The following is a 16,799-nucleotide window of genomic DNA, read 5'->3' as shown; positions in this document are numbered from 1 at the left end:
CTCTCTTCTCCAGGTCCATCACAGAATCCAGTTGCCCTGCAGCAGCTGCCAGGAGTCGGCTACGGCATGACTCACCAACCAACCTACAATCCAATGCAGGCCAAAGCTCCTGCACCCCCCGGCCCTGGACTCTACCCCTCTGGGCCATACCAGCCTGTTCCCCCAGTCAGTTCCTACCAGCCTGGCCCACCACCCACTTCCTACCCTGGTCCTCCAGGCCCACCGTTGTTGACCAGGCCTCCATTGGGAGGTCCTCCATCCCATGCACCTCCTCAGTCTGCCAGCCCCAGCCCTGGTCCAAGGCTACCCCCGGCACAGGGCACACCTCCCCCTCCTGCTGTGTCCTCTAGTAGTTACTACCCAAATCCACAGCAGCCGCAGCCCATGGCCCCAGCATGGCAGTACAACACAGCCCCCCCACCAATGGGGACACCCACTTCCATGAGCACGCCTCCTCGTGGCCCTGTGGCTAATCATGTGAACCCAGCTGCAAGCTCAACAGCACCGCCACTGCCGCCACCGTCATCGGCAGCTTACAGCTCTCCTCCACCAGCCCATGTGTCCCATAGTGCCACTCAGCCCCCAGGCCCAAGGATGCCTCCCACCTCTGCACATGGATACACCCAACCAGGTAGGAACACAAAGCCTCTACTGAAGTCCAAACTGAACCATCCAGATGTTATGTTCAAATAAAGGATGAAATAATTACGCAGAGTAGAGGGGATAATTCCCATTTCAGCAAATGAGAAACTAATGAAGCACCCACACCTTGGGGTGCATCAATAAAAAGGTTAATCAGGTTCAATAAAATCAGCCCAGTGAACTTAAGCCAGTCAATTCAAGGGTCACCATCACATAATCAATTTAATTTTTTTAAAACATAAACTGTTTTTTAAAACATCCAAACATGTCCACTTCCCTAGGGCACGATTTCTGCGTCTCATCCCTTTTCACCTTCATTGTCTTCTGTCACTGACATGTGCTGCAGATATGCATATCTACAGTACTGACATGTTGGAGCTGGACATTGCCCTCTGCTCTTATGCTGAACATGTTGGCCGCCTACTACCTCTGGCTCGCTCCCAGGCACAGAGAGTCATTTACTCTGAACTGGTGCAAAGTTCGAATAAGAATTTTATTGTCTCCAGCATGATTCTTAATTACGAGTATGACGTGGCATTTTGGACTAATCCAAATTGTATTTTCGGTTTCTGGTGCAGGTTGTAATGTTTGGATTGTGGTGATATTGGCACACATGCGTAATCTTGGTCATCATAGCATTTTGAGAGACTGAAGTTGTAGTTTAATTTCTTGCCGTGAGAGTTAAAGGTAGAATCAGTGGCACTGGTCCCAGCTGTTCAGAAATGCACTGGAAATATACCAGAACGTCAAATACTGATGTTTTGGGTGAGCAAAACATCCCAAGCACAGCAAAACAATGAGACAAATAAGGAAATGCAGCCTTTGTTTTTAAAGAAAATGTTGCATATTATGCATTTAAAGGGTCATTTCGACTGAGAAGTATTTAGCTCACAGTGTCAAAAACAAAGACCACTCATAAAGAATCTCAGTAACTTTTTATGCCAACTAGTCATTAAGATTTTCTCTGGAGGAGGAAGTGGTTTTGTTGAGTGATATGAGCATGATTGAGAGGATGCTTGGGTAATCTGCAGCCACAGTGTCAGGATGACTTAGCATAGCATTTTGTAAATTAACCTTGATTTTTTTTTTCTACTTTTGTGCAGTACTTCTGCATCAAAGCAAAGGTCACATGATGGCCTCTTTATATAACCACCATATTTCTCAATCTTGTGGTCAGATTGAATTGAAAATTGCAGTTCACATTCACACCCCCAACAAGAAGAGTCTGCTTGATTTTAGTGACCTTTCCCCCAGCAGCACCATCAGGGCACATCTTCCCAGTACAATGGTGACAGTGAATGTGCTAACCAGAGAAATTATTAGGTCTTTGTGAAGATGTGTACTCTGTTGACCATTTTCTTGCTTAAAATATCACAAGAGTCACATAGAGTAGGGGTACAAATCTCTAGCCACCTCACAATTTGTTTGTGGACAGCCCAGACAGAAATTGGGTTTTAAATTTCTGAACATTGGCTCCTCTAGATTGAGACAGAATCTTTCAAGAGATAATCGTGGTGCATCTCAGAATAATCTTTTTCCCCCACGCCGAGTGTCACAAGAAGTTCTAAAATGTCTCATATTTTGGCTCTGTGGAGCAGCTGAAATGGTCACAGTGCTATTGAATGTTGTTAAGTCTCCAGTATTAACACTAACAACTAGTATTCAGTCAATAAATGAGTCAGATGAATGTAACATCATGTCACAGCACCGATATAATGTGCAAAAAAGTACTGTGCACAATGTGTAGTAAAGACGATTATCATTTTAGTAATTATCATGCAGCGTCATCTCAGTCTAATCTTTACTGCCTTGTGTCCCTGAATTATAGATTCTTCCCTATAGATAATCATTTGTCCTTATGATTGTCACCAACAATTATTGCTCAGACTTATCTCCTGATTCGATACTATCAAGACACTTGGTTTAATATTTATTGCAATTTTGTTTGCTTATTTAACATTAGACCATGGGAAAAGTTGAATTATTCACTTCTAGAGACTGTATATCATGAGTCATATATATATCATAAGCGTTGAAGTAAAATTGATCCTGTTAAAAGAACATCACTACAATCATGATGCTAACTTCTGTTAGCGTGTCAAGGGGAATTCTTATTATGAGTTAGCATTAAGCTACTGGATTATGCAGTGGTAATTTACATATATAAAAACTCATTCAGCAATCAAAAATAAAATCACAGTGCTCAAGAAAATAGATTTTTTTCTAACTTACCATGTTCTGTCACTGCTGGAAGAAGAATCATCCTAACCATTTAAGCATGACCTTAGTGAATGATGTAAGTATAAAAAAAATGGTGTTGTGTGTACTGCACACAGAAAAGTAAACATACTTCCTGCATTTATAGATCAATAAATTACTCAAGGAGTGTGTTTGACACCAGACAAGTGATTTGGCTGGTGTGTCTGTGGAAATGGACATGTCACTGTATGACATAAGCTGGCTTTGGGTCAGTATTACCACCAGCTGTTGTCGCCTCTCGTCAGATCTGATAATGTTACACATCAGTGACGCCTCGTGTCTCTTCCACATGATATGTGCTAACACCATGGAGAACTCTTGTAATACATGACACAGTGATTCTGACATCATTTTAGAAGTCATAAAGCTGCCTGAATGACCTCGCTGACAACATGTTGGTGAACACATGACAACATCTCATAAAAATGACTGCTGAAGTGATTGAAAGAAACTTTGATATGTGATTAATCATCATTTATCAAACAAAAATGCAAATTAGTTCCATCTTTTGAAATTTGTGGATTTGCTGTTTTTTCTCTCTCAGGAATTGTGATGAATATTGCACTATTTTGCCACATTATATACAAACGAGCAATTAATTATTCAGAAAATTGATCAGAAAATAATTTGCAACCTTAAGAAGAATCGTTGTTGTTGTTGTTTTTCACCAGGCACTGCACCTCCACCAATGAATCCCATGACCCCCCACACATATCAGCAGAGCAGAACTCCCTATGGCCCCCCACCTACAGGCCCACCACCAACCATGAAACCCACACCACCTCCTGCTGGACCCCCAATGGCCAATGCCACGCCTCCACCCCCCAAAGCAGATGGTAAGTTTTTGTTTGTTTGATTCTTATAATCTTGGCATGTTGATTTTTCTCAACCATGGCAATCATGAGGGCAGCGATACCAATGAATGCCACATTCAAATCTTCTATAGTTATCTGCATGGTCTGAACATAGTCTGATGCACTGTTAGTCTTAAAGGTGCTTAACAGAGGTTGCCTTGACTATTTTCAGTCATTGGCTGACTTTTTTTTTTTAAGCAATGATGGAAAAATATGAAGACCGTCCCTAACTTTGACAGATTAAAACACTGAGAACAATCTACTGTAACAAGTTCCCTGATGGCCTGAATAATTGCTTAATTGTTGCTAGTTGCTTTTTAGATATAAAGCGATAAGAGGGTCTGAAAAGTTGATTTCAGTAATCAAACTGAAAGGCGGACTCGGCAGTTCTCCCAGTATCTTTTTTCCTCTCCACCCCTGCCTACTTGCAGCATCCAGTGAACATCATAGAACACAAAGCATAGCTTACCTGCCACTATATCACACTTGTTACAGATCTTTACATATCTTGATATAGATCTTTTTAAAGGAAGAATTTGAAAATGTAAATGACAGTTGTCAGGACATAAAACCAATGATCTATTCTTCTTTACAAATTAAAACTTGATAGTTTAGCAATGTTATAACCATCAGTGCAAAATAAAAAAAAACTAATTATGACCTTAAAATTGAAAGTCATATCAAATTGTGGATTTGGAGAATCGTGACACCCCTAATAATTATGATGTGGATGATAAATGAGGTAAAAAAAAAAAAAGAGGGATTGATGCGGTGGATGATGAGGGACAGCCTCCACTGCTGACATGAAAAGTGTTGCACGTCGGTGTCTCTGTTAGTCTTTTCTCTCTGTGCCCTCATAAATGCATCATCTGTAAGTGTCTTCACTATATTAAATGTTATTGTGATCGAGTTGTTTTTGAAAATGAAATGCTATTAAATAAAATGACAGATAAAAATAGATCATAAGAGAATTTTTATGACCCTGTCCGTCAACATCAGACATCGAGAAAGTGTCTAATGCAAGGGAGACAGCATGACCAGAGTGTTAGTATTGTAGACGAATTGCAGATGGTCAGTTAGTTGTGTGGTTCTAGTGGGAAACATTGCAGGTTGAAGCCAGTTTGCCCTCAGAAATTAGGCAAATTAATTGGACGTTTGAAGTACATTGTGAAGTGACTGTAAAATCAAAACGCTGTCAGTGATGATCATGATATTGTATCACTTAACTGTATGTACTTTTTATGAGCCATATTTGTTCTGATCACCTTCCGTTGTTTCCCCTCCCTCCTCTCCTTCCTCCACATGCTAGCTCAGTGTGGGGGGGTTGCTAACAGCACTCTGTCCCCCACTGAGCCCAACTGCCAGGAGGCGGATATTGAATGTCCAGGTGTGGCCAAATCTGTCAGTAGCTGTTAGATGTTGTCAGTGCTGTTGTGCCCATCCTGTCCTCTCTTTCCTGTTATTCATTGTATCTAGAGATGCTCTCTTTTTTTTAATCCTTGACATTGACACCAAATATGTGTCTCTGCAGAATCCTGATACTGAGCTTCAGTCTGGTACTTTTAGAGAAAAATGCAGAAAATAAGTACATTAGTTAAGAAATATTAGTCAAGGTGCTTTGCTTTGATCTCTGTAACTTATGCAACTAGGTGTTAGTGCTGCTTCAGCCCAGTATTTTTTGTAGTATCAGTGCATCCTCTCTGTCATCCATTCCCACCATGTCACCCCATATGACCTCAAATACATCTTTAAAACACCATCCATCACTTCCCATCATCATCATTAGTAGAGTTGCTTTGCCTACATTCTACTTTGTGTCCATCTTGTATGTATCTTTTACTGCAGGTCCGATCCTTCCATCTCCATCGCCTGTGGTTAGGACACTGGGATACAAATAGTGTAAAAGTGTCACTAAAATTATTCACATCACATCTGTGTTTGCTTTGAAACAGGAACTGTGGCTGGCGATGGCCCACAAGCACCAAACAGCTATAATCATGTTGACAACAAAATGGGTAAGGCCATTTTCTGCCACATATTGGATTCTTTTCACACCAACCACATGTGCAGTGTCGGTTTACCAAGCAGTCGTTCATAGCAGCTACTCACTTGCAGAAAATGGGCAAGTGGTCCTCTTTCAAGTCACATCACAGTTTTTGTAGGAAGCAAAGCAAAAAGTGTTTATCTTCCTCACATTTTTTTCACTAACTTCTTCAGCACAATTTTAATACTTACAAATCACGCCCTGTTGCATTGATTTTTCTGTATTATTTACTAAGTACACAACATCACAGGAGTAAAGCTCCCACAAAGCTCATCAGTGACTGTCGTCCTGGCGTGCCGTATCCAATTGCAAGTCTCTCATTTTGTCAGGTTTAAAGGATCAGTCTGGAAATATTTCATACTTTTGACATTATCATCAAATCCTGTGAAAAGACTAAAACCAACACTGAACTAATCTCACTAGCAACTATTTTCTGCATCTCCAAATCCTGACAGAGCTCATTCCACTATGCCATAGTGCGCCATTGATGTTCACACACTACGAAAAACACATTTATGAGCCACAAGTTACACTGGGCATGTTCTTTATTTACCATGAAACACAGTCACTGTTGTTTGTTTTAAATCAATCCCACATAAACCATCTTGCTGCTGTAATAATCATCAGCCAACAATTCCGCATGAATCTGCATCTTAAAATAGACCCCAACAAATGCACCGTTCTGTTTGACTATCATTTGTTTAAAATCACAGTGCACAACTGTTTTAGAAGAGTACTGAGTCTTTTTTAAAGGTTAAAAGTTAAACCATAAGTTTGTGGGACTTGGAGCACAGTGACACAGTGTATTGTTTCGTTTGGTCTTTTCATTGCATTTTTTAACTGATAAAATATAAATACCGAGTGTATTTGCTATACAAACACAACAATAACCATAAATTTACAATAAACATAACATATACACACACACTACATACACACATAGATGTATATACATCCTTAGTATTATATGAAAAATCATGCCTATTGAAGTTCGTATTAAATATTTCGTCCTACTGCAGGAAATAAAAGAAGAGAAAATGGAAAAGTCAGCTAATGCTATTCCTAACCCATGGTAAAAACCAATGAACTCAAAACCAATGTTTTTGAAGTGTTGAATACATAAATTTTGCCAAACAGCACAATAGAGTTAAGTAGTATGTTTCGATCATCCTGAAAACCCCAAATTATATCAAAACGGGATAAATGTGAAAAGACTGCTTGTCTGCTTGCTTTTCATTGGATTTGTTGACATCCAGAAACAAATGTGGAATAAGTCCAGCCTCATCATTTGAAGGGGTTCATGTTTTCAGTCATTTTTACTCAAACTGAACTCGATTTCTGTTCCCTTTTCCTCCACAGCTGGTCTGCCGCAGCCTGGACCACCGGGTCGGCACTTGGGCCACTACCCCTCCCTCCCCCCTGGGTACCAAAACACCTCAACACCCCACAACGCCGCCTCCCCCATGCACCCTGCGATGCAGGCCGCCACGCAGCCTTACACTCAAGCACCTCAACCATACCAGCAGGTGAGAGGACAGTCACAACCACATGCTGACCGAGCTTTGCTAGAGCATTTTGCATATACTGTTTTTTTTGGCTTGCGCTCTTCATGGTTGTGGAACGATGTGGTCAACCATTTCTGTCATGCTTTTGCTTTTCACCTGGTACACATGCAAAACCTTTTTGTCAGTCCAAGCACTGTGGAAATGTTAAGTACTCTTTTGGTTTAACTTCTGTGCATTTGTAGAAGCAAATCTGACAAAACAAGGAGCAGTTAGTTAAACACTATCACTCATTTTTGCCAGCAAATAACTTTTTAGAGACCAGCTTGACACATTGGTTACAGATGGTGGTCAGTGCCATAAATGACTGTAAACAATTTGTAAATATCAAATTATATTTTTGTCTGCTGTGGCATGAAAAGACAAAGACTCTGGAGGGAATATAAAATCCTTGTGATCTTTTTGGGCTGTAAAGGGATAGGCTTGTATGACATACTTATTGATAATCATTGTACTACAGCTGAACAATTAATCACTTCACAATTTCTTCCAAAGTACAATATGGCTGCTGCAGTTTTCAAATCGCAGGAGGCACAGTATTGGTTATTGGTTGTTTTATCTTGTGTATCCTTGCTTTTATTGTTTTAAGTGTTTTTCTTTTTCTGCTTTTTTGTTCAGCACTTTGTGTTATGTATAGTTATGTGTTGTGGATTATGAAAGGCAAACTGTGTGTCAGAATACCATTTTAAATTGGATATTGTTGCAGTGATGTTCTGCCCTGCATGTCATATTCTATAAACCTCAATGTGGAGAACCAGACAGGAGGACCAGCATGGAAACTAAACAATGTACCACACTGGGCAGGGTCAGCAGCAAAACATAGTTTAACTGCTTAAAAAAAGACCCACTTCAAAAAATCAATATCAGCCCAAGTGTGCACTGTATTTAGAATATTTTCACTGCTTGACCCTGCCTTCAGACAGCCTTTTCCATCAGGAAACTGCCATTATATAAGCTAAGAGTTGCTCTCTCTTGCTCAACCAGACTCCTTTGGTTTAGTTATTTTACCTCGCAGAGCACAGGCTCTACCACTGCGTCGATTTGTTAGTTTGTTTGTGTAGTTATGCGACTTTGGTGAATTTTAACTAACCTTTTAAGACATCAATGTCACAAGATAACAAAACTAACTAACAAATCAAGGCAGCAGTAAACCGGTAACTCACGTGTTCTAAAAATACTGTTTTGCAAATGGAGTCTGGTTGGTTTGGAGAGAAACATATGGTTTATATAATGTTGATTTCCTTTCAGAGAAGGCTGTGTGATGGCAAGGCAAAGTGATGAAATGTAGCAGTTAAATTGATATGTTTTCTTTTTAATTGGGGGTGTGTCGACAGCCATCTGCTGTAGGTTATACATGGATACGCTATTGATAATTACCTCCCACGATGCCACTTCAAATAATCCAAACGATCCCTGTAAAGTGGTCAGATTTGCAAGCAGTGAATATTAGCAGATATCTGCAACAGTTAATCAAAGCATGGTTGCCCATCCATGCTAAATGATTTGGCTGTCATAACTTTTTGGTAAATGGATCAACTGAGTAGCTGGCTGTTATCTCTTCTCTCAGCCACCTGGTGGCCCAGGGCCAGCCCAGCTGAGCCCATCCCTGGCAGCCATGAGCCTCCAGTCCAGCACCCCAGAGGCCCTGAGAGTGGTCAACCTGCTGCAGGAGAGGAACCTGCTGCCACCAAGCCCAATCCCCGCCCCGACACCCTGCCTCCCACAGGACCTACAGAAGATCAACTGCAACCCAGAGTAAGCCCTGGCCACTAGTTCTACTGACAACGTGTCTATATTTATTACCGTTCATTTGAGGAATTTCAGAAGTTTTGTATATGCTGTATACCACAATGTAGTGTGTCTTTAGAACCATTGTACATATCATATTATTCTCAGTACTCTAGGATGCACAACACCATCTGGCAAAGGGATGACTCAGGTGCATTTACATTCAAATTTTAATTAATATACATTGTCCCTTTTCAAATAAATAAATGAAGTTATTATTATTCTTTTTCAAACTATGCTATAAATTTTGGGTAAAATATATTAAACGCACCTAAAGTGGGACTTTTGCATTTTAAATTACTTAATAAAGTGAAGAACCAAATTTTAGATGTGTGTAATGGTCCACATTTTACACTAGATCAGTATAAGCATTTGTTTGTCCCTACATGTGTTGCTCTGCAAGTTGCTTGGCTATGTTAAAAGTTTTAAACCATGGCAAAGTGGAATTTCCATGGGTTTCCATGATCATCCATTCTCTTGATCCAGTCTGATGCTGTGCTGGTACATTTGAAATACTGAGGACAACATAATCTCTGCATGCAGTTCAAGTACAATAAACCTCTGTGTTTTTCTTTCTTTCCAGGGTTTTTCGTTGTACACTAACCAGCATCCCGCAGACCCAGTCTCTGCTCAATAAAGCCAAGATGCCACTGGGCCTATTGCTTCATCCCTTCAAAGACCTCTCGGTAACGCCTCAGTTCAATGTTTCATTTGCACACACATCAGGCAGTATAGCTGCTTTAACTTAAAGAACCTTTTATTGTCAGCTCTCTATGACAACCTCATTTCTTAGATGTCATGTAAATGTGAATCCTGGGGCTGTAGTTATAAAGCTTCCTAGTGCAAAGACTTGCTCCTAGTGGCAGAATTCTTAGAATTATGGGGTTTTTTTTGTTTTTGTTTTTTTAAGAATTTCCTCTTAAAGTTGAGAGCAGGTCCTGGTAAAGTTATTCACAAAGCACCTTAAACCTTAAAAGAGCTGCTAAGGTGAACACCTTTTAGGAGTAAGGAGGAGGACTTGTCAGAGGCTTAAGAGTTTCTTGAATGGCAGAAAGGTGACAAGGCTGCTACACATGTAGGACTTTTTAAAAATATATATATTGTAGATTATTTCTAAAGAATGGCTTGTAATGTATTCAACATTTCTTAAATATTAGTCATAATTACACCATGTCTTAATAGAGACTAAACCAATTTTACTGTTTCTTCTATGTCCGTTATTACTGAGTGCATTTCAACCAATTGCATTCTTTAAAATGAGTCATACCTAGCACTGGGGTCAATCACACCTCCACACTAAGATAAACGTTTCTGTCCCTTATTTGCCTAGAGTTGCTCTGAGAATTTCCCCTAAGTCAGTCGAAGGCTGGAACTACTAGCTAGAAATTTTTCGGTGCTCTCTGAAACCCTTTTCACACATGCACTGTAACTGTGGAGAATCTGCATGTGTGAACACAAATATCTGCATTTTTTGGCCCGGACTTAACCCTGGCAGCTCCCTTGTCCTAAGTCTGAGTGAGCTTCATGTGTGATTAGAGCATCAGAGTGTCCGGAGTCAGTGAGTGGGCATGTTGATGATACTGTGCCGTGTGCAGCTGCTCGCCTGTGAAGCCACTGATAGTTTCTTTTTCATGCAGACTATCTGCTGATCAGTGTCAGCCTACATGGGTTTTTTGAGCTCATGTTTTAATGTCTTTCTTTATTGTCTGTGATATGAAAACAGAATACAGTCAGAAAGGCAGTGCACCACCAAGTGTCTCTGCTGCTAGGTAGTGATTATTTTTCCCAGGATGGCAAAACATGGACTGGAACTCAGCTGATCTCTGCCTCTATCATCCTTCTCCGCTTCATCACAGTTTTTTAATTTCGAGGCTTTGTATTGATGTCAACACTAAGTCTTCACGGAGTCCTCCTGCTTCTTGTTCTGCAGGGACCACCCTCGTCCAAACCAAACAGATTATTTCTAACCCATGTGAACACGTCTTATTCGGACATTCTCCTAATGTGTGCTGCGTGTGTGAAAGGGCACATTTGAGCAATGTGCGGACCTGATTCTCAGGACATAGTTCAGAGTGCAGCTTGAGATTGATCTCGGAATGTTTCTGAATACAGCCCCTTGTGTACTGAGTTGTGGTAAAGATTAGGAGGAACACTGTAAACAGGGACACATTTCTCCCTGTGGAACCCAAATCTGCTGGCCATTCATGAGTTTAACCAAGATTTTACTGGTTTTTCTGTTTTTTGCACATGAATGAGAAAGAGTTCAGACAGAAAAATTATCTCTGTGGCAGCAGTTTGGAGGAAAGGGATCGTTGGAGGAAACGTATAGTAGCATATCACTTTGCAGAAGTTTAAAAAAAATCATCTACAGCCCCTTGTTTCCTAGATTTAGATAAAATGACTACTGCTGATATCAGACTTTTACTGATTAAACATTGAGAATCTGTTTAACATTTTTTTCAGAGTAGGTTTTGACTAAATACACCTCTGGGCAGAATCTGTCAGAATGAATTTGTGTGTGTTCCTGCGTTAATCGAGGACACTGAGGACAGAGATGTTGAGCAACTTGGACAGCAACAAGAAAGTCTTTATTGGAATGTCAGTTACAACGAGCTGCAAACAAGAAAATGAGTTAGCCTGGAGGCACTTCTCACACAAGGGTTGGTTTTGTTCTGTGATTTCCCTCGCAGCAACTTCCTGTGGTGACATCCAGCACCATCGTCAGGTGTCGTTCCTGCAGAACCTACATCAACCCCTTTGTCTCTTTCCTGGACCAGAGGAGGTGGAAGTGCAACCTGTGCTATCGGGTCAATGATGGTAAGGACTGACGACAGAGATATGATCTTCTGAAAGAGCTTCTGTCAGTGAGAGCACTGGAGGCAATCAACAAATTTTAAAAACAAAAAAACACAGCTTAGCAACAGAATGTACAGTATTTCCATTAAGTAACAAGTGGAGAAAATGATGACGGAAGACCTTGTTTAAAGGAGAAATCTGAAATATATTTACTGTAATAAATCATAAATTGAGGGCTCCAGCTTGCTATTAGGACTGCTTTACTCATTTTTGCTACATATTGCTCCGTTAATTTTCAACAAGCTGGTTTTGATTACCCCAAATTATTATTTTTGTTAAATTATTATTATTCTGCTACAGTTGTTCATTCGCAGAAAACATTTTGTGGATCATATTGACATCTGACAGACAGCTGACACTTTTCATCTTAGTGCAAATATCTACGGGCAAAACACAACAGTGGACCAAATCAGGCATATTTGTTTTTGATCTGAACGTTGGATAATGCCAGGTTCACATTTTTGTTGACATATGAGAGTCAAAGGTTTTCTACAGAGGGAATTTTGGATGTCTGACATAAATCAGAAAATATCGACAGTTTTCCATGTTTTTTGGAATAACTGTAATATAAAACAGGTTATGAGTGATGCATGAACAAACTTCTCCGTAGCGACTGATTACTTACATTAAGTCAAATACTTTTTGTATTACAAGTGTTCTGAACTTTTATGTTTAAATATGCAAATGAGGCGTTATCTAGTGCTAACTTTGTTTTATTACACTTTATCTGCTTGCATCTCTAGATCTCTCCTAAATTCACCGAACATTTAAATGTGTATTTTTGGATGTTTTCTTTCCTTTAGTCGGAAAGAAGATATTTTATAGAAGAAAATTTGATCAAAATTTAGAAATTGACCACCGTATGAAAAACAGTGTTTTTCATATTGTGTCTTGCTTTAAGTTTGCAAGCTTGTACTCCACGACCCCAATACGTATTTGCACCCTGAGGACTGTGGACTCTTTTTGCATTAGTAATGATTCTCCCCCTTATTTTTCCTTCACGCTCATGATTGAGAATTCAGTTGCACACAAAGTACACAGTGCACTCTTTAATACTACAACTTAACTAGATGTTTTGTGTGTTTCTCTGTGTAGTTCCAGAGGAGTTCATGTATAACCCAGTCAGCAGATCATATGGAGAGCCACACAAAAGGCCTGAGGTCCAGAACGCCACCATCGAATTCATTGCTCCTTCAGAATACATGGTCAGTTCAAACAGCTTCATTTTCTAAAAACATATTTTTTCTGAATAAACTAAAATAGAAAATGACAACATAATGTACTTGAAATAAAATTGTGCAGAACTCTGTGCTTGTGACAGTGTGTTTTTGTTGACCTTGAGTGACATGTGTTATGTTTGCCCTGATTTCCCCAGCTGAGGCCACCACAGCCTGCTGTATACCTCTTCGTTCTTGACGTATCCCACAATGCCGTAGAGACAGGATACCTGAATGTGTTCTGCCAGTCAATGCTGGACAACATCAACGCGTATGTCCAAATTACATTTCTAGTTATTGGAGTTGTTTATGAAGGTTTAATTGTATTTAAATACACTTGCTTAATAGAATATAAAATGATAGTTAATCATTCCTTGTATTCATTCAGCACTTGTCCATTTTGTAAATACTTATACAAGAAAGTGTCAAAACTTCCGCAAATACTTGTTGAACTTGTCTCATAATTTGAAGTAATATAATTCAACAAAAGTAGCAAAACTACATACTGCAAGGTTGGAACAGGGCTTTGTAAATATAGAGACAAGGATGTAATTTCTGTTGCCTGAGAGCTACCTTTAATTAAGCGTGGGTGTGTCTGTGTTTGTGTCTGTTTCTGTGTTTGCGTCTCCGTCTCCGTCTCTGTCTGTCTGTGCGTGTCTGTGTCCAAGGCTTCCTGGAGACACGCGGACAAAGGTAGGCTTCATTACCTTTGACAGCACCATCCACTTCTACAACCTCCAGGAGGGACTTTCCCAGCCTCAGATGCTCATCGTGTCTGACATCGAAGGTGAGACGCAGCTGACAGCAAAGGCCACATGCTCATTACTGCAGCAACTCGACACTGGCTGTGCAGTGTGCCAACTTACTGCACGAATCTAGAACTATAAGATATCAACAGATGTCTGACTCAACTGGACCCTGATTTCTAAATGTTAGACATATCTTTATTATGAATTTGCATATGTTGGTGGCCATTTGTGCTTTCGATACACAACACCAATTCCAAAAAAGTTGGGATGTGGTGTAAAACATAAACAAAAACAGAATATATTGATTTGCAAATTATTTTAGACTTGTATTCAATTGAATTCAGTACAAACACATGATGATTAATGTCTAAAGCACAAAATACAACAACAGAAACTCCGGACTGTTGAGCGCCTGAAGGCGTATATCAAGCAAGAATTACTAAGAATTTCACTTTCAAAACTCAAATTAAGTCCCTCCATTTCCAAACGCTGAGTCTTAAAGTGTCAAAAGAGGAGCTGATGTAACACAGCGGTAAAAATTACCCTGTCACAACTTTTGAAACATATTACAGACATCAAAGTCAGTTCAATATTTTTCCCAGTGTCCCTTTTTTGAAATCGGTTTGCTTAGTTATAATTTATGTATACACACACATTTTCACATACTTTTGTACATAGCAGCCTCAATTATTTTTTACCTTTTCATTTGTTCAGCTTTGTTGTCCTTGTCTTTAGCTTTTATGTCTGTTCTGGTCTAAGACCAATGCTAAAAACCAGAGTCAAATTCCTTGTATGTGTTCACATACTTGGGAAATTATTATTTCTGATCTGTTTAGTTATTGATTTCAAGTTGGCTGCACCACAAACAATGTTCTTTTAGTGAATAACTTTGTGGTATCTGCACCATTAAAATTAGTTTTTATCACTACTACAGTATGAGTGTGTACATGATTGTTTTCATTTTTTAAGAAATAAGTTTTTGTGCTCTGCAGATATCTTTTTACCAACACCAGACAGCCTTCTAGTAAACCTCAACGAATGCAAAGAGGTAAGAAAATTACCATGATTCAGGCTGTGTTGTGAAGCCTTATATTGTGTCTGATACGTCTAAAACTGATGAATTTGCAGCTTAGTTTTAGTTATGTTTTTTTTATGTCTTTACAGTGTGTAGGAATGAACATTAATAAGTACTGTGTATGTACACCTTGTAGCTGCACTGCAGAGTGACAGAGAACTGAAATGCCTCTGACTCTGACCTCCTTCAGATGGAAAAAAGATGAAAAGAGAACGTTTTCCCTCAGGGATCAATGATGGCTCACGGAAACTCACTCTCTTTTTGTTTGTTTTTCAGCTTGTGCAGGATCTGCTGAAGAGCCTGCCGACTTTATTTGAGAAAACCATGGAGACCCAGTCTGCCCTGGGTTCAGCTCTGCAAGCGGCCTTCAAGCTGCTGTCGCCCACCGGAGGGCGCATGTCTGTCTTTCAGACCCAGCTGCCTAACCTCGGTGTGGGGGCGCTCCAGTCCAGAGAAGACCCCAACCAACGGGCATCTGCCAAGGTAAGAGCTCTGATGGAGGGGATTGTCCAGGGCATCAGTGAGAAGTGTGGTGGACAGCATACAGTCAGACTAAAGAGCTGTGTATCCTACAGCAGTGTTATGTGACTGGCAAACACCAAATTCTGCAGTAAAGTTTGTCATAAAATAGATCTACAAAAGTTGACAACGCTCATTAAAGTAGTATCAAAAGGTGCACTGATCAGGATTTTTGGGCTGATCACTAATCACTGGAAGCAGTATCGACTGAACACAGGGTTCATTTGAAGCCTTTCTATTGATCATTATCTATTTCTTTAACCTTTCCATCACAGGTATTTTGGGACCCGTTAAAAAAGAACATGTTTGGTTTGCAGACAAGGAAAATCTGAATTCTCAAAGGAAGTCAGGGAATAACAGAGAAGTACAAATTAGTCATACTTCTAGTGCAGAACTGCACAATATTTTGACCACTTGGTTTTGCATTTTCAGTGCAGTTGAATCCAGACTTTGACAGAAAAACAACACAGACAAACAGGCAGAATCAATGAGGTCTTGTCATGAAAGCACCCTGATATAGTTGTGGGGAGTCATGGAAAGTGGTCAGGAGAGATCTGTCTTTGTGGCTTTATAATTATAATCATATCTTTTAATTTTGACTAATTGTATGTTAGTCACCTTACGTTTTTGAGCCTCATGGTCCCACCTGGTGTGTTTTCCTTCAGGACATCCAGCACTTATCCCCAGCAACGGACTTCTACAAGAAGCTGGCTCTGGACTGCTCCGGCCAGCAGGTGGCAGTCGACCTGTTCCTCCTCAGCTCTCAATACTGCGACCTGGCATCGCTCGGTAAGTCCACGGTGGAATGGATGGGAGAGGGTGGGTAGAAAAAGAGAGGTGGTTGGTTGGTTTATTGGACTGTTTGTTTACATGTCGGGTACTCAATACAGAATACACTGACCTGGTGTTGATAATTTGAGTTTTGCTAGGAGAGACAAATTTCTAATTTAGTTTCTGGTTGTTTTAGGTATATTCAACAAGAAGGGAAAATAATTTTACATTGAAAGTTTATGGGACAGTATTATGATTTAATTATTATAGGATGACTTAATGTGTATGTAACTACAGGCACTATTTTCCAAAGTGATTTCCAAAAAATAGCTTTGAAAATCTAGTGTTGGAACCTGTTCCTCAAAAATGCCAACTCAATTCTGAGTTTTAAAGACTAAGTTGGTGCAGCAAGTCAAAAACACAGCACATGCATAACACCAGATGAAAGCACAGGAGGAAAGAG

General features: G+C 40.0%; 1 protein-coding gene across 2 annotated transcripts in view; it reads left to right on the top strand.

Annotated features, from left to right (window-relative positions):
- The window catches only part of LOC146319312 (protein transport protein Sec24A-like), a 30,843-nt gene that overhangs the window by 5,711 nt on the left and 8,333 nt on the right, over positions 1 to 16,799 (top strand). Inside the window, exons 2-15 of one of the 2 annotated variants that reach the window (XM_084729919.1) lie at positions 14 to 631; positions 3,573 to 3,737; positions 5,065 to 5,142; positions 5,708 to 5,770; positions 7,159 to 7,325; positions 8,929 to 9,116; positions 9,733 to 9,835; positions 11,840 to 11,966; positions 13,101 to 13,210; positions 13,381 to 13,493; positions 13,891 to 14,009; positions 14,964 to 15,019; positions 15,323 to 15,529; positions 16,231 to 16,354. In XM_084729919.1, coding sequence (XP_084586045.1) covers positions 14 to 631; positions 3,573 to 3,737; positions 5,065 to 5,142; positions 5,708 to 5,770; positions 7,159 to 7,325; positions 8,929 to 9,116; positions 9,733 to 9,835; positions 11,840 to 11,966; positions 13,101 to 13,210; positions 13,381 to 13,493; positions 13,891 to 14,009; positions 14,964 to 15,019; positions 15,323 to 15,529; positions 16,231 to 16,354 — 2,238 coding nt within the window. The remainder of the gene's footprint in view (positions 1 to 13; positions 632 to 3,572; positions 3,738 to 5,064; positions 5,143 to 5,707; positions 5,771 to 7,158; positions 7,326 to 8,928; positions 9,117 to 9,732; positions 9,836 to 11,839; positions 11,967 to 13,100; positions 13,211 to 13,380; positions 13,494 to 13,890; positions 14,010 to 14,963; positions 15,020 to 15,322; positions 15,530 to 16,230; positions 16,355 to 16,799) is intronic. The other variant, XM_084729920.1, reaches the window with a different exon arrangement.

Source organism: Lutjanus erythropterus, chromosome 11 (assembly GCF_056507025.1).
Source record: "Lutjanus erythropterus isolate fLutEry1 chromosome 11, fLutEry1.hap2, whole genome shotgun sequence".
Lineage (NCBI taxonomy): Eukaryota > Metazoa > Chordata > Actinopteri > Lutjaniformes > Lutjanidae > Lutjanus > Lutjanus erythropterus.
Note: the sequence above shows the minus strand (reverse complement) of the source record. Positions and strands in the feature narration are given on the sequence as shown.